The 27,065-nt window shown below is 48.2% G+C and overlaps 2 protein-coding genes across 2 annotated transcripts; one reads left to right on the top strand and one right to left on the bottom strand.

The window, feature by feature from the left end:
* Positions 1-929: 929 nt before the first annotated feature.
* Positions 930-10,875, bottom strand: LOC105922981 (ras-related protein ralB-B). Its single transcript, XM_036128344.1, has 5 exons — positions 10,446-10,875; positions 8,500-8,666; positions 8,217-8,425; positions 1,362-1,536; positions 930-1,291 (listed from the first exon to the last, which is right to left on the bottom strand). Exons 2-5 carry the CDS (start codon positions 8,611-8,613, stop codon positions 1,184-1,186), a joined length of 606 nt encoding a protein of 201 aa, XP_035984237.1. The 5' UTR covers positions 8,614-8,666; positions 10,446-10,875; the 3' UTR covers positions 930-1,183.
* A 1,830-nt stretch (positions 10,876-12,705) lies between these two features.
* LOC105924620 (inhibin beta B chain) lies at positions 12,706-26,734 on the top strand. Its single transcript, XM_036128325.1, has 2 exons — positions 12,706-13,511; positions 25,841-26,734. The coding sequence occupies exons 1-2, from the start codon at positions 13,115-13,117 to the stop codon at positions 26,617-26,619; spliced, it is 1,176 nt and encodes a 391-aa protein (XP_035984218.1). The 5' UTR covers positions 12,706-13,114; the 3' UTR covers positions 26,620-26,734.
* Positions 26,735-27,065: the final 331 nt, after the last annotated feature.

Raw genomic sequence — 27,065 nt, 5'->3', positions numbered from 1 at the left:
TTTCTATTTTAAAATAAATTCATCTTTATCTGACCGGGACAATGCAAACAAACAGTGACATAACAAAGCAGGAAGTGCTGCATATAAAGTTTAAAGCTAATGCTAAATTTCAGCTCCTGTCCCTGGTTGGGAGAGAACTAAATATAATCTACATACTACTTCAATTTAAAAAATAAAACCTTATCAAATCGTAAAACAACTCTTACTTCTGATAATTAAAAACAAGCAGTTTTGGTTCATCTTTAACCAGTTTTTAAGGCTGGCAGGGAACATTTTATTACATTTTATGATTTATTCCAGATGCTAATTCATCTGAAGCGTTCAATCTGACCCAAAGAAAGATGTCTGACCAACAAAACAGGAATAAATAAACAAACCTGACTCCATAAAGAAGCAAAGTTCCTTAAATAATCAAAAATAAACAGTTTTCCTAGTCTTATTTAAGATGGATGAAATTAAGTTTTGTTTAACTGATGAAACTTTTTATTTAATCAAGTTTATTACTAATTATTAATAACATTCCTGTTTACTCACAACATAAATCATTGTTTTTAGTTTATTTTTCTTTATGCATTTTCTTTTTTGACGTAAAATACATTTTATTAATAAGTCTGAGTATTCATATTGTCCCGTTTGCATATATTTGTATTTTGTAATGACAACTAATTAATTTCTTTGTTTCTTATATATTTAAATGGATCTTTGTGGCGACCTCTGAAAGGAAAAAGCTAAAACTTATTTATACATCTACTATATTATGTATTACATTCAGTTTATTTTATATGGACTTATTCATCAGGTTTTTAATTCATTTAGGTCTTTTCTTATGTTTAACCATAAACATGTATATTTATATTTTTAATCTCCCTGCAGAGTTTAAAGCGTAGACGTGTGAATAATTTAGTGACTCTGAGGAGAAAGTGAGGCGATTTGATCAGATTCTTGTTTAATAACCAGAACAAAGAGAAGAGAGCAGAACAACAATGAGTCCTTTTTCCCAGAGAAGCTTAGAAACCTGATTTTTTCCCTTTAGAGTCCAGCGGGGGGGGGGGGGGGGGGGGGGGGTGATTACAGGTGCCTTTACATGATTGGAGGAGCTGCACACAGGTGTCTCCAGGTGAGGAATGTGAGCAGAGATAAATATGGAGGAGGAGTGAGTCCGTCTGAGCGCGCTCAGAACCTCCTACAGCACGCAGCACCTCCTCTTCTTCCTGCCGCCGCTCGGCCCGTTCTTCTCCTTGCTCTCCGCCATCTTCTTCTTACGCACCTCCCTCATCAGGTCGAAGAACACCTGCAGGGAGGAGGAGACGTCACAGAGCGAAGGTTCTGACCCGGTTCTGACCCGACCCGGTTCCACTCACCTTGTCCACGTTGGCCCGGGTCTTGGCCGACGTCTCCACGTACTGCACCCCCCACTCGCCCGCCTTGGCCCCCGCCTCCTCCTGGGTCACCTGACGCTTGTCCTCCAGGTCCGACTTGTTCCCCACCACCAGGAGCGGAACCGCCTCCTCCTCCTTGACCCGCAGGATCTGCTCCCTGAGAGACACACGGGACACGCTTTAGAACCACAGCAGAACCACGGCAGAACCACAGCAGAACCACAGCAGAACCACACAGCACACGGCTTAGAACCACAGCAGAACCCGGCTCAGAACCACACAGCACAACCACAGCAGAACCACAGCAGAACCGACCCGGCCGACCCACTTCTGCACATCCAGGAGCTTTAACCGGACCCAGCTCCAGAACCTCTTCAGAGAGATTCTGGAGCTGGTTACAGAAGTGGAGCAGCTGATGAGCTGCTAACGCCATCTGGACCTGGACCAGAACCAGAACCATCAACAGTCCCTTCGGTTCTGTAGGGTGGTTCTGGTGCTGAGGCCTGATGGATCACTGCGGGTTCTGGACCTGGGTTTCATCTCTCCTGCCCTACAGCCACAACCAGCCTGATGGTACCAGTTAATGTTCTGATGGTACCAACCGACGTTCTGATGGTACCAACCAGAGTTCTGATGGTACCAGTTAACGTTCTGATGGTACCAGCCAGAGTTCTGATGGTACCAACCAGAGTTCTGATGGTACCAACCGACGTTCCGATGGTACCAGCCGACATTCCGATGGTACCAGCCGACATTCCGATGGTACCAACCAACATTCTGATGGTACCAACCAGAGTTCTGATGGTACCAACCAACATTCTGATGGTACCAGCCAACATGCTGATTGTACCAACCGACATTCTGATGGTACCAACCAACATTCTGATGGTACCAACCAACATTCTGATGGTACCAACCAGAGTTCTGATGGTACCAGCCGACATGCTGATTGTACCAACCGACATTCTGATGGTACCAACCGACGTTCTGATTGTACCAACCGACGTTCTGATTGTACCAACCGACGTTCTGATTGTACCAACCGACATTCTGATGGTACCAGCCAACATTCTGATGGTACCAACCGACATTCTGATGGTACCAACCGAAATTCTGATGGTACCAGCCGACATTCTGATTGTACCAACCAGAGTTCTGATTGTACCAACCAGAGTTCTGATGGTACCAACCGAAATTCTGATGGTACCAACCGACATTCTGATGGTACCAGCCGACATTCTGATTGTACCAACCAGAGTTCTGATGGTACCAACCGACATTCTGATGGTACCAACCGACATTCTGATGGTACCAACCGACATTCTGATGGTACCAACCGACATTCTGATTGTACCAACCAGAGTTCTGATTGTACCAACCAGAGTTCTGATGGTACCAACCGACATTCTGATGGTACCAACCGACATTCTGATTGTACCAACCGACATTCTGATGGTACCAGCCGACATTCTGATGGTACCAACCAGAGTTCTGATTGTACCAACCAGAGTTCTGATGGTACCAACCGACATTCTGATTGTACCAACCAGAGTTCTGATTGTACCAGCCGACATTCTGATGGTACCAACCAGAGTTCTGATTGTACCAACCAGAGTTCTGATGGTACCAACCGACATTCTGATTGTACCAACCAGAGTTCTGATTGTACCAGCCGACATTCTGATTGTACCAACCAGAGTTCTGATTGTACCAGCCGACATTCTGATGGTACCAACCAGAGTTCTGATGGTACCAACCAGAGTTCTGATGGTACCAACCGACATTCTGATGGTACCAACCGACATTCTGATGGTACCAACCGACATTCTGATTGTACCAACCAGAGTTCTGATGGTACCAACCGACATTCTGATTGTACCAACCAGAGTTCTGATTGTACCAGCCGACATTCTGATTGTACCAACCAGAGTTCTGATTGTACCAGCCGACATTCTGATGGTACAAACCAGAGTTCTGATGGTACCAACCAGAGTTCTGATGGTACCAACCGACATTCTGATTGTACCAACCAGAGTTCTGATGGTACCAACCGACATTCTGATTGTACCAACCAGAGTTCTGATTGTACCAACCAGAGTTCTGATGGTACCAACCGACATTCTGATTGTACCAACCAGAGTTCTGATTGTACCAACCAGAGTTCTGATGGTACCAACCGACATTCTGATTGTACCAACCAGAGTTCTTATTGTACCAGCCGACATTCTGATTGTACCAACCAGAGTTCTGATTGTACCAGCCAACATTCTGATGGTACCAACCAGAGTTCTGATGGTACCAACCAGAGTTCTGATGGTACCAACCGACATTCTGATGGTACCAACCAGAGTTCTGATTGTACCAACCGACATTCTGATGGTACCAACCGACATTCTGATTGTACCAACCAGAGTTCTGATGGTACCAACCGACATTCTGATGGTACCAACCGACATTCTGATGGTACCAACCAGAGTTCTGATTGTACCAACCAGAGTTCTGATGGTACCAACCGACATTCTGATTGTACCAACCAGAGTTCTGATTGTACCAACCAGAGTTCTGATGGTACCAACCGACATTCTGATTGTACCAACCAGAGTTCTTATTGTACCAGCCGACATCCTGATTGTACCAACCAGAGTTCTGATTGTACCAGCCGACATTCTGATGGTACCAACCAGAGTTCTGATGGTACCAACCAGAGTTCTGATGGTACCAACCGACATTCTGATGGTACCAACCAGAGTTCTGATTGTACCAACCGACATTCTGATGGTACCAACCGACATTCTGATTGTACCAACCAGAGTTCTGATGGTACCAACCGACATTCTGATGGTACCAACCGACATTCTGATGGTACCAACCGACATTCTGATGGTACCAACCGACATTCTGATGGTACCAACCGACATTCTGATTGTACCAACCGACATTCTGATTGTACCAACCGACATTCTGATTGTACCAACCAGAGTTCTGATTGTACCAGCCGACATTCTGATGGTACCAACCAGAGTTCTGATGGTACCAACCGACATTCTGATGGTACCAACCGACATTCTGATGGTACCAACCAGAGTTCTGATGGTACCAACCGACATTCTGATGGTACCAACCGACATTCTGATGGTACCAACCAACGTTCTGATTGTACCAGCCAACATTCTGATGGTACCAACCAGAGTTCTGATGGTACCAACCGACGTTCTGATTGTACCAACCGACGTTCTGATTGTACCAACCGACGTTCTGATTGTACCAGCCAACATTCTGATGGTACCAACCAGAGTTCTGATGGTACCAACCGACATTCTGATGGTACCAGCCGACATTCTGATGGTACCAGTTAACGTTCTGACGGAACCAGTTAACGTTCTGACGGAACCAGTTAACGTTCTGACGGTACCAGTTAACGTTCTGACGGAACCAGTTAACGTTCTGATGGTACCAGTTAACGTTCTGACGGTACCAGTTAACGTTCTGATGGAACCAGCCAGAGTTCTGATGGTACCAACCGACATTCTGATTGTACCAACCAGAGTTCTGATTGTACCAACCAGAGTTCTGATGGTACCAACCGACATTCTGATGGTACCAACCGACATTCTGATGGTACCAACCGACATTCTGATGGTACCAACCAACATTCTGATTGTACCAACCGACGTTCTGATTGTACCAACCGACGTTCTGATGGTACCAGCCGACATTCTGATGGTACCAGCCAGAGTTCTGATGGTACCAACCGACATTCTGATGGTACCAACCGACATTCTGATGGTACCAACCAACATTCTGATGGTACCAACCGACGTTCTGATGGTACCAGCCAACATTCTGATGGTACCAGCCAGAGTTATGATGGTACCAACCGACATTCTGATTGTACCAACCGACATTCTGATGGTACCAACCAACATTCTGATGGTACCAACCAACATTCTGATGGTACCAACCAACATTCTGATGGTACCAACCGACGTTCTGATGGTACCAACCGACGTTCTGATTGTACCAACCGACATTCTGATTGTACCAGCCAACATTCTGATGGTACCAACCAACATTCTGATGGTACCAACCAGAGTTCTGATGGTACCAACCGACATTCTGATGGTACCAACCGACGTTCTGATGGTACCAACCGACATTCTGATGGTACCAACCGACATTCTGATGGTACCAACCGACGTTCTGATGGTACCAGCCAACATTCTGATGGTACCAACCAGAGTTCTGATGGTACCAACCGACATTCTGATTGTACCAGCCAACATTCTGATGGTACCAGCCAACATTCTGATGGTACCAACCGACATTCTGATTGTACCAACCAGAGTTCTGATTGTACCAGCCGACATTCTGATGGTACCAACCAGAGATCTGATGGTACCAGCCGACGTTCTGATGGTACCAACCGACATTCTGATGGTACCAACCGACATTCTGATGGTACCAACCAGAGTTCTGATGGTACCAACCGACATTCTGATGGTACCAACCAACATTCTGATGGTACCAACCAACATTCTGATGGTACCAACCGACATTCTGATTGTACCAACCGACGTTCTGATGGTACCAGCCAACATTCTGATGGTACCAACCGACATTCTGATGGTACCAGCCAACATTCTGATGGTACCAGCCAACATTCTGATGGTACCAGCCAGAGTTCTGATGGTACCAGCCAGAGTTCTGATGGTACCAACCGACATTCTGATTGTACCAACCGACGTTCTGATGGTACCAACCAACATTCTGATGGTACCAACCGACGTTCTGATTGTACCAACCGACGTTCTGATTGTACCAACCGACGTTCTAATGGTACCAGCCAACATTCTGATTGTACCAACCAGAGTTCTGATTGTACCAACCAGAGTTCTGATTGTACCAACCAGAGTTCTGATGGTACCAACCGACATTCTGATTGTACCAGCCAACATTCTGATGGTACCAACCGACGTTCTGATTGTACCAGCCAACATTCTGATGGTACCAACCAGAGTTCTGATGGTACCAACCGACATTCTGATTGTACCAGCCAACATTCTGATGGTACCAGCCGACATTCTGATGGTACCAGCCGACATTCTGATGGTACCAACCAGAGTTCTGATGGTACCAACCGACATTCTGATTGTACCAACCAGAGTTCTGATGGTACCAACCGACATTCTGATGGCACCAGCCGACATTCTGATGGTACCAACCAGAGTTCTGATGGTACCAACCGACATTCTGATGGTACCAACCGACATTCTGATGGTACCAACCGACGTTCTGATGGTACCAGCCAACATTCTGATGGTACCAACCAGAGTTCTGATGGTACCAACCGACATTCTGATGGCACCAGCCGACATTCTGATGGTACCAACCAGAGTTCTGATGGTACCAACCGACATTCTGATGGTACCAACCGACATTCTGATGGTACCAACCAGAGTTCTGATGGTACCAGCCGACGTTCTGACGGTACCAGCCGACGTTCTGACGGAACCAGCCGGCGTTCTGACGGTTCCAGACAGCGTTCTGATGGTACCAGTTAACGTTCTGACGGAACCAGTTAACGATCTGACGGTACCAGTTAACGTTCTGACGGAACCAGTTAACGTTCTGATGGTACCAGTTAACGTTCTGACGGTACCAGTTAACGTTCTGATGGAACCAGCCAGAGTTCTGACGGTACCAGTTAACGTTCTGACGGAACCAGTTAACGTTCTGATGGTACCAGTTAACGTTCTGACGGAACCAGTTAACGTTCTGACAGAACCAGCCAGAGTTCTGATGGTACCAGTTAACGTTCTGACGGAACCAGTTAACGTTCTGATGGAACCAGCCAGAGTTCTGATGGAACCAGCCAGAGTTCTGATGGTACCAAGCAATGTTCTTATGGTACCAGCCAGAGTTCTGATGGTACCAAGCAACATTCTGATGGTACCAGCCGACGTTCTGATGGTACCTGATGGTACCAACAGACGTTCTGATGGTACCAGCCAGAGTTCTGATGGTACCAGTTAACGTTCTGATGGTACCAGCAGAAGTTCTGACGGGTCAGACCCCCAGCAGAACCCTACTGAGCGGTAACGTTTTTTTAACCCTGACCCGATGAGTGAGCCGGACCCTCCAGAACCAGAACCAGAAGCACAGAACTAGAACCAGAAGCAGAACCAGAATCAGAACCAGAACTAGAAGCAGAACCAGAAGCTGAACCAGAACCAGAAGCTGAACCAGAAGCTGAACCAGAAGCTGAACCAGAATCAGAACCAGAAGCAGAACTAGAAGCAGAATCAGAAGCAGAACCAGAACCAGAAGCAGAATCAGAACCAGAAGCTGAACCAGAACCAGAACCAGAAGCAGAACCAGAACCAGAAGCAGAACCTGACCTGACGAGTGAGCCGGACCCTCCAGAAGCAGAACTAGAACCAGAAGCTGAACCAGAACCAGAAGCCAAACCAGAAGCAGAACTTGAACCAGAAGCAGAACCAGAATCAGAACCAGAACCAGAACTAGAACCTGACCCAGAACCAGAACCGGACCAGAACCAGAACCCACCTGAACTCGGCGGTGGCGCTGAAGGACTCGCTCTCGGTGATGGAGAAGACGAGCAGGAAGCAGAAGAACCAGAAGCAGGAAGCAGAACCAGACCCAGACCCAGAACCAGAACCAGAACCAGAACCCACCTGAACTCGGCGGTGGCGCTGAAGGACTCGCTCTCGGTGATGGAGAAGACGAGCAGGAAGCAGAAGCAGAACCAGAAGCAGAACTAGAACTAGAACCTGACCCAGACCCAGACCCAGAACCAGAACCAGAACCAGAACCCACCTGAACTCGGCGGTGGCGCTGAAGGACTCGCTCTCGGTGATGGAGAAGACGAGCAGGAAGCCCTCTCCGCTCCTGAAGTAGTTGTCCCTGATGGCGGCGTAGTCCTCCTGGCCCGCCGTGTCCAGGATGTCTATCTGGACGTCCTCGCCGTCCAGAACCACCTTCTTCCTGTAGCTGTCCGCCTTGGTGGGCTCGTAGTCTTCCACGAACTGCACACAGACACCGTGATGCATTGTGGGGGACGCCCAGAGGCATTGTGGGGGACGCGGTCCGGCGGCCTCACCTCGTCGTACATGAACTGCAGGGTCAGCGCCGACTTGCCCACGCCGCCGCTGCCCACCATGATGACCTTGTGCAGAACCAGAGACGTCTGGTTCTTGTTCTTAGCAGACGACATGGTCGGTGTCGGACCAGCGCCGCACAGCTCTGCCCCGGGTCCTGGAGGTTCTGCTGCTCCACCGGGTCAGAGACAAACACAGACACGGTTAACATCCACCAGGTGGCTCACAGGGACCGGTTCTGCTAACAGTTCTAAGGGAACCGGGCCTCACAGGACCTGGACCAGGAACCGGACCAGAAACTGGGCCAGGAACTGGAACTGCACCAGGAACTGGAACAGCACCAGGATTTGGAACTGGACCAGCAGGAACTGCACCGGGAACTGGAACTGCACCGGGAACTGGAACTGCACCAGGAACTGGAACTGGACCAGGAACTGGAACTGGACCAAGAACTAGACAAGGAACAGCACCAGCAGGAACTGGACCAGGAACAGCACCAGGAACAGGAACTGGACCTGGGACAGCACCAGCAGGAACTGGACCAGGAACAGCACCAGGAACAGGAACTGCACCAGGAACTGGAACTGGACCACGAACTGGAACTGCACCAGGAACTGGAACTGCACCAGGATTTGGAACTGGACCAAGAACTAGACAAGGAACAGCACCAGCAGGAACTGGACCAGGAACAGCACCAGGAACTGGAATTGGACCAGGAACAGCACCAGCAGGAACTGGACCTGGAACAGCACCAAGAACCGGAACTGGACCTGGGACAGCACCGAGAACTGGACCTGGACCTGGGACAGCACCAGTAGGAATTGGACCAGGAACAGCACCAGGAACTGGAACTGGACCAGAAACTAGACCAATAACTGGACCAGGAACAGCACCAGCAGAAACTGGACCTGGAACAGCACCAGGAACTGGAACTGGAACAGCACCAGGAACTGGAACTGGACCAGAAACTAGACCAATAACTGGACCAGGAACAGCACCAGCAGAAGCTGGACCTGGAACAGCACCAGGAACTGGAACTGGACCAGGAACTGGAACTGGAACTGGACCAGAAACTAGACCAATAACTGGACCTGGGACAGCACCAGTAGGAACTGGGCCAGGAACAGCACCAGGAACTGGAATTGGACCAGGAACAGCACCAGGAACTGGAACTGGACCAGAAACAGCACCAGCAGAAACTGGACCTGGAACAGCACCAAGAACCGGAACTGGACCTGGGACAGCACCAAGAACTGGACCTGGTCCTGGGACAGCACCAGTAGGAACTGGACCAGGAACAGCACCAGGAACTGGAATTGGACCAGGAACAGCACCAGCAGAAACTGGACCTGGAACAGCAGAAGGAACTGGACCAGCACCTGGTCTGTCAGAACTTCTAGAAAAGTTCCCAGTTGTTGAGAAAACTTCTTGCGTGTCTTCAGGCTCAGACAAATGTTCTGGTGCCGTGGTTCTGGTCCAGTCTGGCTAATCTGGGACACAGAGCGGCTGTGGAATGACCCACTTGACCTAATCAGGTGTCGGTGAGGCCCACCAGCACCGGGCTGGCTGTAACCGGCCGTGTGGGCCGGAGGGGCGGAAGCAGGAACTACCGGCCGCCGTGTCGACACTCCGCTTCCTCTCCGGGCCGCCGGCTGACAGCTGGACGCCGTTCCTGCGGCACTCTGAACGCTCTGCCGCTCATTCCCGCCTTCCGCCGCAGCGGCGCCTCTGATTGGCTCAGCCTGCCAGCGGAACTCCCCTCCGGAGGCTCCTATTGGCCGCTGCCGCCGTCAGTTAGGCTGCGCTGGCTAGGCAGTTAGGCAGCAACAGATAAGAGCCTCTTCCCTCAGGGGGTACTTGAGGGAAAACGGGCCGCTAAACGCCGCTTGCTGCGGCACCGACAGCCGGACGGCGACCCAAACGGACCGGAGCAGCTCGGCTAACTCACCTGCCGACGCGTTTCCCTGCCGTCCTCTCAGGAATCCGCCTCAGAAAACTTTTACAAGTTGATCATCAGACTGCGCGCCCCACCTTCTACCCGGACCTGCACAGATTGTCTATATGCGAGCAGATGAGTCCTCTGGCGGAAGAACGTGGCCGCCAGCGGGACTCGGTTCTTCCGCTGTCACCGAGGCTTCAAACTAGCCTACCTTGCCCGAAATAAAGCAATATTTCCCGCAGCGTCGCTCAGACCACGCAGAAATGCAAAAACACAAAGCTAAACTCAGGTTTTGGACCTACAAGCAACACAATTCAAAGTGTAGTGAGACATCTCGCGCTGTGGCCACTCTCTGATGGACGCAGATAACAGTAACAGGAAGTGACGTCACGGAATTCCTTCGAGTCGAAAACGAATAAAGTGCGATAAAACCACGTAAAACACAAATAAAAGGAAATTAATCAAGCTTAGGTCTACCAAGAAGAAAATAATACATCATAACATGCAATAAAACAACATCAAACATGTAAAATATGCTAAATATATATGAAAGTGAAACGCATTAAATAAAACAAAGTAAAATCAAACTGAATATAACACCACATAACTATAACTTTAACCCTACATTCTTATTTTCATCTCATCCGTTTAAAAGTAGAAGCAGATAGAAAAAATAATTATAGCAAGGAAGAAATAATAATAATAAAAACGATTTCGCAGAAATGCCCAAATATAATGATATCAACTTGAATAAAATAATGTTATAAAAAAATAAATAATAAAGTTAATTCAGTTAAAATAAAGCAAATGTAAATGTACATAATTGGTAGGTTTTATGTTATTCTGCATTTTTTTTAACAGAACCGGAACAATGGACCAACAAAAAGCCAACCAGCTCTTACTGACCCATTAACCACATTCTTAGTTTCATCTCATCCGTTTAAAAGTATAAGCAGATAAAAAAAAAATAGCAAGGAAGAAAAAATAATAAAAAAGATTTCGCAGAAATCCCCAAATATAATAATATCAACTTGAATAAAATAATGTTATAAAATAATAAATAATAAAAAAATAAAGTGAATTCAGTTAAAATAAAGCAAATGTAAATGTACATAATTGGTAGATTTTATGTTATTCTGCATTTTTTTAACAGAACCGGAACAATGGACCAACAAAAAGCCAACCAGCTCCTACTGACCCATTAACCAAGGCAGCAGAACCCGCTGGTTCCGCTTCGCTCCGCAGGTTCTCCTGTAGCACCAGCCGGCGGACCAAAGATGGCGCCATGTCCCTGCCTGCTGAGCCTGAGCGCTGCCTGGCTCAGAGCGCATGCCGTGCGCATGCGCAGTGGCTGCAGGAGCAGCAAAACAAACCCAGAGCTCATATGATTCACAGTTTTCACTAACAAATGTCTGGGCGCGCCACTGGAAGTGGATCAGCTGATGTTTGGAGTGGGTTCTGAACCTCCGTGGGTGTTTTTGGGCCTGAGAGAAACCAGAGACACAGGCTGAAACGGAGAACACAGTTTAAACCCGAGCCTCTGCTTTTAAAGGGTCAACTAAGCTCATTTTATTGATTTATTCTCTTTAAATCTAAATATGTGATCATAAACCTGCAGATACACAACCACCATTCGGTCTGAGCCCTTTGAAACGCGCCACGCCCCTGGTTCTGGTTCTGGTTCTGGTTGTGGGCATGGCGGTGGCAGCATCATGCTGTGGGCACGCTTTGGTTCCTGGAGCCTTCAGGGCTCTAAGAGGCTGGAGACTGGGGTCAAAGTTCACCTGCAGGGTCTGTAAGGCTGCAGCCACACCAGGAAAGTCCTCTGGACCGCTTGTTGGGTCCAGTTTGCTTTCAGCAGGGGAACCAGAACCCGCAGCAGCCCAGCTGGGGGGGGGGGGGGGGGGGGGGCGGAAACGGAGGCAAAGCATTTATGGAAATCCTGCTTTTGCATTTCTGTTATAAATACTCCATGGAGGTCACAGCTGCTGGCAGTCGGTCAGCGCCGCGCCCCACAGTGGCACCGGGACCCAGGTGTGGTTCCGGTGCCACTCACGGCTGAGCTCTCTCTGTGGTTCCGGACCGGACCGAGACCGTTAGTGGACCAGAAAAGGTTCTGCATTCACACCTGGTCCATTTGAAGCAGACCAGGTGAGAATAATAAGCTCCTGCTGTGATGAGAGACTTCTTTAAGGCTCGGTGGATCTGAGATCTCTCTCTCTCTCTCTCTCTCTCTCTTCTGATTGGCCCACCCACGAACCCCCTTCCTCCTCCTCTTCCTCCTCCCTTCAGCCATATAAAAGTTTTCAGCTTGTTGAGTCTCCAGTTTTACGCACGCCAGGATGGAAAGCCTCCTCGGTGCGCTCCCCGCTCTTCCTCCCGCTCACGCCGACCTCCTCCTCCTCCTCCTCTTCCTCCTCCTCAGCAGCAGCAGCAGCAGCGCGCAGCTCCCCGGCGGACCCGGTGTGAACGTCTAGAGGCGGCTCTTCGGTTCTGGACTGGCAGGATGCCCCGGCGGGACGCGGCTCCGCTCCCTGTGAGGAACATGTTGACGGGACGTCTGGAAGCGGGTTCGGGCTGACTCCAGAGCGCCACCAGAGCGCGGTTCCGTTTGCGTCCGGCTCCAGAGGACCTGTGTAGGATGTGATTCCCCCCCACTGGTTCCACTCACTCAGAAAATGATTAACTGTCTCCTCCGACTGGCTCTGCTCCTGGCTTGCGTCCTCTCCGCGCGCTGCGGCGCCGCGCCCGAAGCCGAGGCGGCGGCGGCGGCGCACCCGGAGTCCTGCGCGTCCTGCGCCGCGTCCGCGCGCCTGGAGGAGCCGGAGCCAGGACGCGTGGACGGGGACTTCCTGGAGGCGGTGAAGAGGCACATCCTGAGCCGCCTGCAGCTGCGGCAGCGGCCCAACATCACGCACCCGGTGCCCAGGGCGGCCATGGTGACGGCGCTGCGCAAGCTGCACGCCGGCAAGCTGCGCGACGACGGCCGCGTGGAGATCCCCAACCTGGACGGGCACCCGATGAGCAACGAGGTGCTGGAGGAGAGCTCCGAGATCATCAGCTTTGCCGAGAAAGGTCAGCGCTGCGCGGTGCGCCTCCTGCGGGGAGGCGGCGTGTTGTGTCTGAGACAAAGAGGATTAGGGACCCGGGGCATGCCCGTCATCCCCACGCGCGGCAGACCCACAGCAGAGCGGCTGAAAACGGAGAAATCCTCTGGTGTCAGACAGTGACAGGAGCTCCGTCATCCTGGTTCTTCTCAGCGGGTCAGCAGGAGCCCAGAACGGGAGTTATTCCCACCCTGGGCTCCGGTTCCCGGTTCCCCAGGAGCCGCTGCGCTCTCTGCCTGCAGGAACCTCAGCAGCGTCACACAGAAAGCTTAATTAGCCGATAAACGCCTCAGGTTGATAAACATTAAAAGCCTCAGGTTGATAAAGATGTTCTCTGCGGTGCGCAGCGGGACAGGTTCCTCCTCCAGGAGCGCAGTCTGCGCGCTTTGTGTGGATCCAGAGGAGAGACGCAGCGTCCAGGCTGCTGTCCCTCAGGAGGAGGCTGCCAGGATTTAAGCTCTGCAGAAGTTCAGTTTCAGCGCTAAAACCCGGTGAAGATGATAAATCAGGCTAAAACCCGGTGAAGATGATAAATCAGCTAAAACCAGCGGCTCTATAACCCTTTGATCACTTCAGGGGTTCTGTTGCGTTCATGCGCTGCGGACAGAACCCGGTCAGGGAGTTTATCATCATGGTGCGTTCAGGAACCGAGCCGCTCCTGGCTGCAGTCCGCTGGGAGCCTTCCAGCCTCAGACAGACAGACAGACAGACAGGCAGGTCCGGTGCTGCTGGTTTCAAACCCACAACCTCCTGCTCCCCTCTGGGTTCTCAGCAGAACTGCTCCATTAATGACCCAGAGGAGGAGATCCTCTGAGTTCTGCTGCCAGAACCTGCTGTTTTAATACAGGAGAGGTGAAAAGATCCCAGTAGACCTGCAGCGTTCTCTGGTTCTCCTGGTGGTTCTGCTGCAGGGCCCGGTCCGTTCTCTGGTTCTCCTGGTGGTTCTGTTGCAGGGCCCGGTCCGTTCTCTGGTTCTCCTGGTGGTTCTGTTGCAGGGCCCGGTCCGTTCTCTGGTTCTCCTGGTGGTTCTGCTGCAGGGCCCGGTCCGTTCTCTGGTTCTCTTGGTGGTTCTGCTGCAGGGCCCGGTCCGTTCTCTGGTTCTCCTGGTGGTTCTGCTGCAGGGCCCGGTCCGTTCTCTGGTTCTCCTGGTGGTTCTGTTGCAGGGCCCGGTCCGTTCTCTGGTTCTCCTGGTGGTTCTGCTGCAGGGCCCGGTCCGTTCTCTGGTTCTCCTGGTGGTTCTGCTGCAGGGCCCGGTCCGTTCTCTGGTTCTCCTGGTGGTTCTGCTGCAGGGCCCGGTCCGTTCTCTGGGCCAGAACCAAGACTTTTCTTTGGCCTGAACGGCACCGGGTGCAGCAGGGATCTGGTTCTCTTCCAGCTGCACGTTCTGGATGTGAAAGCGACCCTTAGAACGTCACCCTGGTTTATTTTAAAGAATCTCCTAACATGTTAAGCCCAAAGACGCTGGTTCTGCTGGTTCTGGACGTTCTGGTTCTATTTCTGCTTAGAACAAAGAGAATAGATTCATTTTCATTTATTTATCCCTAAAGAAACGAACCAGCAGTGGTTAAGCAGGTTTAATGGAGAACAGTGGTACGGTTCTAGTGGCTGCAGCGTGGTTCTGAGATGGTTCTAGTTGGTAATAAAGTCAGCGGTGTGGTTTTAAGGGTTCTAGTAGGTAATAAAGGCAGCAGCGTTGTTCTGTGACGTTCTAGTAGGTAATAAAGGCAACGGTGTGGTTCTGAGAGGGTTCTAGTAGGTAATAATGACAGCGGCGTGGTTCTGAGATGGTTCTAGTAGGTAATAATGACAGCGGCGTGGTTCTGAGATGGTTCTAGTTGGTAATAAAGTCAGCGGTGTGGTTTTAAGAGGGTTCTAGTAGGTAATAAAGGCAGCAGCGTTGTTCTGTGACGTTCTAGTAGGTAATAAAGGCAGCGGCGTGGTTCTGTGATGGTTCTAGTACGTGATAAAGGCTGCAGCGTTGTGGTTCTGAGATGGTTCTAGAAGATAATTAAGGCTGAAGCGTGGTTCTGTGATGGTTCTAGTACGTGATAAAGGCAGCGTTGTGGTTCTGTGATGGTTCTAGAAGATAATTAAGGCTGAAGCGTGGTTCTGTGATGGTTCTAGTACGTGAGAAAGGCAGCGTTGTGGTTCTGAGATGGTTCTAGTACGTGATAAAGGCTGCAGCGTGGTTCTGAGACGGTTCTATTAGGTAATTAAGGCAGCAGCGTGGTTCCGTGACGTTCTAGTAGGTAATTAAGGCAGCAGCGTGGTTCCGTGACGTTCTAGTAGGTAATTAAGGCAGCAGCGTGGTTCCGTGACATTCTAGTAGGTAATAAATACTGCAGCGTTGTGGTTCTGAGATGGTTCTAGTTGGTAATTAAGGCAGCAGCATTGTTCTGTGACGTTCTAGTAGGTAATAAAGGCAGCGGTGTGGTTTTAAGAGGGTTCTAGTTGGTAATAAAGGCAGCAGCGTTGTTCTGTGACGTTCTAGTAGGTAATAAAGGCTGCGGCGTGGTTCTGTGATGGTTCTAGTACGTGATAAAGGCAGCAGCGTGGTTCTGTGATGGTTCTAGTACGTGATAAAGGCAGCAGCGTGGTTCTGAGATGGTTCTAGTACGTGATAAAGGCAGCAGTGTGGTTCTGTGAAGGTTCTAGAGGGTAATAAAGGCTGCAGCATTGTGGTTCTGAGATGGTTCTAGTAGGTAATTAAGGCAGCAGCGTGGTTCTGTGAAGGTTCTAGTAGGTAATACAGGCTGCAGCGTTGTGGTTCTGAGATGGTTCTAGTAGGTAATTAAGGCAGCAGCGTGGTTCTGTGAAGGTTCTAGTAGGTAATACAGGCTGCAGCGTTGTGGTTCTGAGATGGTTCTAGTAGGTAATTAAGGCAGCAGCGTGGTTCTGTGAAGGTTCTAGTAGGTAATACAGGCTGCAGCGTTGTGGTTCTGAGATGGTTCTAGTAGGTAATTAAGGCAGCAGCGTGGTTCCGTGACGTTCTAGTTGGTAATAAAGGCTGCAGCGTGGTTCTGAGACGGTTCTATTAGGTAATAAATACTGCAGCGTCGTGGTTCTGAGATGGTTCTAGAAGATAATTAAGGCAGCAGTGTGGTTCCGTGACGTTCTAGTAGGTAATAAAGGCAGCGTCGTGGTTCTGAGATGGTTCTAGTCGGTAATTTAGGCAGCAGCATGGTTCTGTGATGGTTCTAGTTGGTAATTAAGGCTGCAGCGTGGTTCTGTGATGGTTCTAGTTGGTAATAAAGGCTGCAGCATTTTGGTTCTGAGATGGTTCTAGTAGAGAATTAAGGCAGCGGCATGGTTCTGAGACGGTTCTAGTTGATAATAAATGCAGCAGCGTGGTTCTGAGATGGTTCTAGTAAGTAATAAAGGCTGCAGCGTTGTGGTTCTGAGATGGTTCTAGTAGGTAATTAAGGCTGCAGCGCGGTTCTGTGAAGGTTCTGGTAGGTAATTAAGGCAGCAGCGTGGTTCTGTGACGGTTCTAGTTGGTAATTAAGGCAGCAGCGTTGTGGTTCTGAGATGGTTCTAGTAGGTAATTAAGGCAGCAGCGTGGTTCTGTGACGGTTCTAGTAGGTAATTAAGGCAGCAGCGTGGTTCTGTGACGGTTCTAGTTGGTATTAAAGGCTGCAGCGTTGTGGTTCTGAGACGGTTCTATTAGGTAATAAATGCTGCAGCGTTGTGGTTCTGAGATGGTTCTAGAAGATAATTAAGGCAGCAGCGTGGTTCCGTGACGTTCTAGTAGGTAATTAAGGCAGCAGCGTGGTTCTGTGATGGTTCTAGTTGGTAATTAAGGCTGCAGCGTGGTTCCGTGACGTTCTAGTTGGTAATAAAGGCTGCAGCATTGTGGTTCTGAGATGGTTCTAGTAGAGAATTAAGGCAGCGGCATGGTTCTGAGACGGTTCTAGTTGATAATAAATGCAGCAGCGTGGTTCTGAGACAGTTCTAGTAGGTAATAAAGGCTGCAGCATTGTGGTTCTGAGATGGTTCTAGTAGGTAATTAAGGCAGCAGCATGGTTCCGTGACGTTCTAGTTGGTAATAAAGGCTGCAGCGTTGTGGTTCTGAGATGATTCTAGTAGGTAATAAAGGCTGCGGCGTGGTTCTGAAATGGTTCTAGTGAGTAAAAAAGGCTGCAGCGTGGTTCTGTGATGGTTCTAGTTGGTAATTAAGGCTGCAGCGTGGTTCCGTGACATTCTAGTTGGTAATAAAGGCTGCAGCATTGTGGTTCTGAGATGGTTCTAGTAGAGAATTAAGGCAGCGGCATGGTTCTGAGACGGTTCTAGTTGATAATAAATGCAGCAGCGTGGTTCTGAGACAGTTCTAGTAGGTAATAAAGGCTGCAGCATTGTGGTTCTGAGATGGTTCTAGTAGGTAATTAAGGCAGCAGCGTGGTTCCGTGACGTTCTAGTTGGTAATAAAGGCTGCAGCGTTGTGGTTCTGAGACGGTTCTAGTAGGTAATAAAGGCTGCAGCATTGTGGTTCTGAGATGGTTCTAGTAGGTAATTAAGGCAGCAGCATGGTTCCGTGACGTTCTAGTTGGTAATAAAGGCTGCAGCGTTGTGGTTCTGAGATGATTCTAGTAGGTAATAAAGGCTGCGGCGTGGTTCTGAAATGGTTCTAGTGAGTAAAAAAGGCTGCAGCGTGGTTCTGTGATGGTTCTAGTTGGTAATTAAGGCTGCAGCGTGGTTCCGTGACGTTCTAGTTGGTAATAAAGGCTGCAGCATTGTGGTTCTGAGATGGTTCTAGTAGAGAATTAAGGCAGCGGCATGGTTCTGAGACGGTTCTAGTTGATAATAAATGCAGCGCCATGGTTCTGAGATGGTTCTAGTAAGTAATAAAGACTGCAGCGTTGTCGTTCTGAGATGGTTCTAGTAGAGAATTAAGGCTGCAGCGTGGTTCTGTGACGGTTCTAGTAGGTAATTAAGGCTGCAGCGTGGTTCCGTGACGTTCTAGTTGGTAATAAAGGCTGCAGCATTGTGGTTCTGTGACGGTTCTAGTAGGTAATTAAGGCTGCAGCATGGTTCCGTGACGTTCTAGTTGGTAATAAAGGCTGCAGCATTGTGGTTCTTAGATGGTTCTAGTAGAGAATTAAGGCAGCAGCGTGGTTCTGAGATGGTTCTAGAAGATGATTAAGGCAGCAGCGTGGTTCCGTGACGTTCTAGTAGGTAATTAAGGCAGCAGCATGGTTCCGTGACGTTCTAGTTGGTAATAAAGGCTGCAGCATTGTGGTTCTGAGATGGTTCTAGTAGAGAATTAAGGCAGCGGCATGGTTCTGAGACGGTTCTAGTTGATAATAAATGCAGCAGCGTGGTTCTAAGACGGTTTTAGTAGGTAATAAAGGCTGCAGCATTGTGGTTCTGAGATGGTTCTAGTAGGTAATTAAGGCAGCAGCGTGGTTCCGTGACGTTCTAGTTGGTAATAAAGGCTGCAGCGTTGTGGTTCTGAGACGGTTCTAGTAGGTAATAAAGGCTGCGGCGTGGTTCTGAAATGGTTCTAGTGAGTAAAAAAGGCTGCAGCGTGGTTCTGTGATGGTTCTAGTTGGTAATTAAGGCTGCAGCGTGGTTCCGTGACGTTCTAGTTGGTAATAAAGGCTGCAGCATTGTGGTTCTGAGACGGTTCTAGTAGGTAGTAAAGGCAACGTTGTGGTTCTGAAATGGTTCTATTAGGTAATAAAGGCAGCAGTGTGGTTCTGAGATGGTTCTAGTAGGTAATAAAGGCAGCGGCGTCGTGGTTCTGAGACGGTTCTAGTAGACAATTAAGGCAGCGTTGTGGTTCTGAGATTGTTCTAGTAGGTAATAAAGGCTGCAGCGTGGTTCCGTGACGTTCTAGTAGGAAATAAATGCAGCGTCGTGGTTCTGAGATGGTTCTAGTAGGTAATAATGGCAGCAGTGTGGTTCTGAGATTGTTCTAGTAGGAAATAAATGCAGCAGCGGCGTGGTTCTGAGACGGTTCTAGTAGGTATAAAGGCTGCGGCGTGGTTCTGAGATGGTTCTAGTAGGTAAGAAAAGGCTGCGGCGTGGTTCTGAGATGGTTTTAGTAGGTATAAAGGCTGCGGCGTGGTTCTGAGATGTTCTAGTAGGTAATAACGGCAGCGACGTGGTTCTGAGATGGTTCTAGTAGGTAATAACGGCAGCGACGTGGTTCTGATATGGTTCTAGTAGGTAATAATGGCAGCGGTGGGGTTCTGAGATGGTTCTAGTAGGTAATAATGGCAGCGGTGTGGTTCTGACATGGTTCTAGTAGGTAATAATGGCAGCGGTGTGGTTCTGAGATGGTTCTAGTAGGTATTAAATGCTGCAGCATCGTGGTTCTGAGATGGTTCTAGTAGGTAATAAATGCAGCGGCGTGGTTCTGAGATGGTTCTAGTAGGTAATAAATGCAGCGGCGTGGTTCTGAGATGGTTCTAGTAGGTAATAATGGCAGCATCGTGGTTCTGAGATGGTTCTAGTAGGTAGTAAAAGCAGCGGCGTGGTTCTAAGACGGTTCTAGTAGGTAATAAAGGCTGCGGCGTGGTTCTAAGATGGTTCTAGTAGGTAATAAAGGCAGCAGCGTGGTTCTGAGATGGTTCTAGTAGGTAATAATGGCAGCGGCGTGGTTCTGAGATGGTTCTAGTAGGTAATAAATGCTGCAGCATCGTGGTTCTGAGATGGTTCTAGTAGGTAATAATGGCAGCGGCGTGGTTCTGAGATGGTTCTAGTAGGTAATAAATGCTGCAGCATCGTGGTTCTGAGATGGTTCTAGTAGGTAATAATGGCAGCGGCGTGGTTCTGAGATGGTTCTAGTAGGTAATAAATGCTGCAGCATCGTGGTTCTGAGATGGTTCTAGTAGGTAATAATGGCAGCGGCGTGGTTCTGAGATGGTTCTAGTAGGTAATAAATGCTGCAGCATCATGGTTCTGAGATGGTTCTAGTAGGTAATTAAGGAAGCAGCATGGTTCTGTGATGGTTCTAGAAGGTAATAATGGCAGCGGCGTGGTTTTGAGATGGTTCTAGTAGGTAATAAAGGCTGCGGCGTGGTTCTAAGATGGTTCTAGTAGGTAATAAAGGCAGCAGCGTGGTTCTAAGATGGTTCTAGTAGGTAATAAAGGCAGCAGCATGGTTCTGAGATGGTTCTCGTAGGTAATAAAGGTGGCGGTGTGGTCCTGAGATGGTTCTAGTAGGTAATAATGGCAGCGGCGTGGTTCTGAGATGGTTCTAGTAGGTAGTAAAAGCAGCGGCGTGGTTCTAAGACGGTTTTAGTAGGAAATAAATGCAGCATCGTGGTTCTGAGATGGTTCTAGTAGGTAATTAAGGAAGCAGCGTGGTTCTGTGATGGTTCTAGAAGGTAATAATGGCAGCGGCGTGGTTCTGAGATGGTTCTAGTAGGTAATAAATGCTGCAGCATCGTGGTTCTGAGATGGTTCTAGTAGGTAATTAAGGAAGCAGCGTGGTTCTGTGATGGTTCTAGAAGGTAATAATGGCAGCGGCGTGGTTCTGAGATGGTTCTAGTAGGTAATAATGGCAGCATCGTGGTTCTGAGATGGTTCTAGTAGGTAGTAAAAGCAGCGGCGTGGTTCTAAGACGGTTCTAGTAGGTAATAAAGGCTGTGGCGTGGTTCTAAGATGGTTCTAGTAGGTAATAAAGGCAGCAGTGTGGTTCTAAGATGGTTCTAGTAGGTAATAAAGGCAGCAGCGTGGTTCTGAGATGGTTCTAGTAGGTAATAAAGGCAGCAGCGTGGTTCTGAGACGGTTCTAGTAGGTAATAAAAGCTGCAGCGTGGTTCTGAGAAGGTTCTAGTAGGTAATAAAGGCTGCGTCGTGGTTCTCAGACGGTTCTAATAGGTTCTAACGGCAGCAAGGAAGTGTGGGACAGCCTCAGCTCCTCATCATTCCAGGCAGCAGCTCTTCTCTTCCCAGCAGACACCTGCAGACTAACTTATTCATGATCTGATCGGTGCGCAGGTTCTACTCCCAAACATCTGGGTTCTGTTGCCTCCTGCAGGACTGCGTCTCCCCGGGGCCCGGGGTCTGGGGCCGGTTCCTGAGGAGACGCAGGGCTGCCCTGAGTTCCTCCTGGTTGGCATCAGCAGTCAGCCAGGCAGGCAGCAGCGCCACCTACAGGCTGGACCATCGCAGGTTTAAAGACAACTTTAGACTTTAATTTCCATTTTCACGTCTCAGGTTTGTGACGTTAACGAGGTTTTATCGTGAAACATGGCGCTAAACCAGCCTCTTAAAGAGACAGGCGTCCTACTGAGGCTTCCTGAACAGGCTGCTGAGACGCCGTGTCTTTAAATGTGGCGTCACATCACAGCCGTCAGTAACCAGATTATATATGATAAACCAGCGGATCAGGTCTGGACTTTGACTAGGACCTCCGGTCGGACCCCAGCATGATGCTGCCACCGCCGTGTTCCCCCCTGAGGGCCGTCTGTGTCATAATGTCGGCTCCTCTCCACGGATGAAAGTTTAGCATGAACCCAATGCATTGTGGGAATCTGAGTGCAAGAAGCCCCAAAATGCAGACGCTACATGTTCTGCTTCTACTGCTCATCTGTGCCTCACTGCTGGGAGGTTGAGGGTTCAATTCTCAGTGGTAGTCTCTCTCACAGTCCAAAAACGTGCCGTTGGCTTAATTGGCCGCTCTAATCGCCCCCCCTCCATTCTCAAACAGGGTGAATGATAAGAGTTAATTAATTAATCCCGACTAAAGCTGTAGTTTTAGTCGGTGAAACTCGTCAGTTATAGTTTGTGGCTGTCCTCGTGCTACCTGTGTTCACCAGTAGGGGGCAGTAGCTGTGGTGGCCTGTTTCTAGTCTGGAACGACTTTTATTATTAACTACTCCCGCATACTTCAACCGATTTCAACGATTTTCGTACCAAAACGTTCGGCTCGTTCTCGACATTACTGCTATATCTCATGGTTATGGTACCTTTTATACTTTTTGAAGTATTTGTACTTTTTGAGCGTTTTTTGCTCCCATTGAAATGAATGCAAAATCCTTCAAATTCTTCAAATTTTTCGTATTCCTTCAAATTCTTTCAAATTCTTCTTATTGTTCAAGTTGTTCAAATTGTTCAAATTTTTCAAATTTTTTCAAATTTTTCAAATACTTAAAATTCTTCAAATCTTTCAAATTCTCCGAATTCCTTCAAATCTGTCTGATACAACTGATATTACTACTATTACTACTACAACCGATACTACTACTACTACTACTACTACTACTACTACTGATACTGATACTACCACTGATACTACTACTACTACTAATGATTATACTAATGCTGCTACTGATACTACTACTGATACTACTGATAGTACAACAACTACTACTGATACTACTACTGATAGTACAACAACTACTACTGATACTACTACTACTAATACAACTACTACTAGTAGTAGTACTACTGATACTACTACTACTACTACTTTTACTACTACAAATTCCTTCAAATTTTCATATTCCTTCAAATTCTTCTTATTGTTCGAATTGTTCAAATTCTTCAAAATTTTCTAATTTTTTGAAATTCTTCTGATACAACTGTTATTATTACTACTACTACTACTATTACTACCGATGGTACTACTACTACTACTGATACTACTACTACTACTACTACTACTACTACTGATACTACTACCACTACTATTACTACTACTGTTACTACTACTGATACTACTAGTACTACTACTACTACTGATACTACTAGTACTACTACTACTACTACTACTGATACTACTACTACCACTACTACTACTACTACTGATACTACTAGTATTACTACTACTACTACTGATACTACTACTACTACTACTACTACTGATACTACCAGTACTACTACTACTACTACTGATACTACTACTACTACTACTGATACTACTACTACTACTACTACTACTACTACTACTACTGATACTACTAGTACTACTACTACTACTGATACTACTAGTACTACTACTGATACTACTACTACCACTACTACTACTACTACTACTGATACTACTAGTATTACTACTACTACTACTGATACTACTACTACTACTACTACTACTGATACTACTACTAGTACTACTACTACTACTACTACTACTGATACTACTAGTACTACTACTACTACTGATACTACTAGTACTACTACTGATACTACTACTACCACTACTACTACTACTACTACTGATACTACTAGTATTACTAATACTACTACTACTGATACTACTACTACTACTACTACTACTGATACTACCAGTACTACTACTACTACTACTACTACTACTGATACTACTACTAGTACTACTACTGATACTACTACTACTACTACTACTACTGATACTACTACTACTACTACTACTGATACTACTACTACTACTACTACTACTACTACTGATACTACTAGTACTACTACTACTACTACTACTACTACTACTACTGATACTACTAGTACTACTACTGATACTACTCCTACTGATACTACTACTACTACTACTGATACTACTACTACTACTACTACTGATACTACTACTACTACTACTACTGATACTACTATTACTACTACTACTGATACTACTACTATTACTACTACTACTGATACTACTACTACTACTACTACTGATACTACTATTACTACTACTACTGATACTACTATTACTACTACTACTGATACTACTACTATTACTACTACTACTGATACTACTACTACTACTACTACTGATACTACCAGTACTACTACTACTGATACTACTACTACTACTACTACTGATACTACTACTACTACTACTACTGATACTACTATTACTACTACTACTGATACTACTACTATTACTACTACTACTGATACTACTATTACTACTACTACTGATACTACTACTATTACTACTACTACTGATACTACTACTACTACTACTACTACTGATACTACCAGTACTACTACTACTGATACTACTACTACTACTACTACTGATACTACTACTACTACTACTACTGATACTACTATTACTACTACTACTGATACTACTACTATTACTACTACTACTGATACTACTACTACTACTACTACTACTGATACTACCAGTACTACTACTACTACTACTACTACTGATACTACTACTAGTACTACTACTACTACTACTACTGATACTACTACTACTACTACTACTGATACTACTACTACTACTACTACTACTACTACTGATACTACTAGTACTACTACTACTACTACTACTACTACTACTGATACTACTAGTACTACTACTGATACTACTCCTACTGATACTACTACTACTACTACTGATACTACTACTACTACTACTACTACTGATACTACTACTACTACTACTACTACTGATACTACTATTACTACTACTACTGATACTACTACTATTACTACTACTACTGATACTACTACTACTACTACTACTGATACTACTATTACTACTACTACTGATACTACTACTATTACTACTACTACTGATACTACTACTACTACAAATTACTTCTAATTTTTCAAATTCTTCAATATTTTTCAGCTTTTTCTTCTCTTCAGCATCTTCTCCTCAAATCATTCTGCAGATTAGCATTCTCACTGCTGTTATGCAGGAACAGCTTTCTCTAGTTAAATAAAGTGTAATCCTAACCCAATCAAAGCTCCACTGGAGCCGAGTAAAGCCTTTAAAACGTGCCGTGATGAATCAGTTTCCTCCACCTGGTCCCACACCTGTCCTCACCTGTCCTCACCTGTCCTCACCTGTCCTCACCTGTCCTCACCTGGTCTCCTCTATCCTCCACCTGTCCTCACCTGTCCCACACCTGTCCTCACCTGTCCTCACCTGTCCTCACCTGTCCTCACCTGTCCTCCTCTATCCTCCACCTGTCCTCACCTGTCCCACACCTGTCCTCACCTGTCCTCACCTGTCCTCACCTGTCCTCACCTGTCCTCCTCTATCCTCCACCTGTCCTCACCTGTCCCTCACCTGTCCCACACCTGTCCTCACCTGTCCCACACCTGTCCTCACCTGTCCTCCTCTATCCTCCACCTGTCCTCACCTGTCCCTCACCTGTCCTCACCTGTCCTCACCTGTCCTCACCTGTCCTCCTCTATCCTCCACCTGTCCTCACCTGTCCTCACCTGTCCTCACCTGTCCTCCTCTATCCTCCACCTGTCCTCACCTGTCCCTCACCTGTCCTCACCTGTCCTCCTCTATCCTCCACCTGTCCTCCACCTGGTCTCTCACCTGTCCTCCTCTATCCTCCACCTGGTCTCTCACCTGGTCTCTCACCTGTCCTCACCTGTCCTCCTCTATCCTCCACAGATGACCTGGTCACCTCCAGGTCCAGCCTGTTCTTCCTGATCTCCAACGAGGGCAACCAGAACCTGCGCGTGACCCAGGCCACCCTCTGGCTCTACTTCAAGCTGCTGCCGACCGGCGGCGAGCCGCGGGGCAAGCGCAGGGCGACGGTGAAGGTGTACTACCAGGAGCCGGGCCTGGGCAGCCGCTGGGACCTGGTGGAGAAGCGGGTGGAGCTGCGGCGCAGCGGCTGGCACACCTTCCCGCTGACGGACGCCGTGCGGCTGGCGTTCCAGAGGAGCGGCGCGCGGCGGCAGAACCTGGACGTGCGCTGCGAGGGCTGCGAGGCGGCGGGCGTGCTGCCGGCGCTGATGAGCCCGGACGACGACGCCCACCGGCCCTTCCTGGTGGTGCGCGCCCGGCAGGCCGACACCAAGCACCGCATCCGGAAGCGCGGGCTGGAGTGCGACGGCAGCAGCTCGCTGTGCTGCCGGCAGCAGTTCTACATCGACTTCCGGCTCATCGGCTGGAACGACTGGATCATCGCGCCGTCGGGCTACTTCGGGAACTACTGCGAGGGGAACTGCCCGGCCTACATGGCGGGCGTCCCCGGCTCGGCCTCGTCCTTCCACACGGCGGTGGTGAACCAGTACCGCATGCGGGGCATGAGCCCCGGCTCCATGAACTCCTGCTGCATCCCCACCAAGCTCAGCACCATGTCCATGCTCTACTTCGACGACGAGTACAACATCGTCAAGCGGGACGTGCCCAACATGATCGTGGACGAGTGCGGCTGCGCTTGACTCCCCCCTCCAGGACTCTGCAGATGGACGCTTCCACGGCGGATATAAAACAGAATATTTATGAACTCGTCCCACACAGATCCACACACTCGCATGTATGCCTGCACAAAAAAAACAAAAAAACCTTGTATATATATTTATGTTTGTTGCTATGTTTTCTGTCCAATCTTCCAAATCTGATCCACTCGGCAAACAATCAGCATCGGTAGACCCAGCAGTATAATCATTAGGAAAGTTCTGCCAACCTACAGCACTTCTGTCCACATAGCAGAGCTCTGAACCCAGGCATCAATCATTCGCAGACAATCCAGAGCTGTCCAGGCACCTGGAAGCTCCAGACCTGCAGGTTAGGGAGAAATGTCTCGTTATTTCTCTGGAATCAGTCGTTTTTAGATGTCTCCTTCCTCTGGCCTGCCGCTGACTCTAAGTCAGGCAGACTGGGGTTC

The sequence above is a fragment of the Fundulus heteroclitus genome, chromosome 24 (genome assembly GCF_011125445.2).
Source record: "Fundulus heteroclitus isolate FHET01 chromosome 24, MU-UCD_Fhet_4.1, whole genome shotgun sequence".
In the NCBI taxonomy this organism is placed as follows: Eukaryota; Metazoa; Chordata; class Actinopteri; order Cyprinodontiformes; family Fundulidae; genus Fundulus; species Fundulus heteroclitus.
Note: the sequence above shows the minus strand (reverse complement) of the source record. Positions and strands in the feature narration are given on the sequence as shown.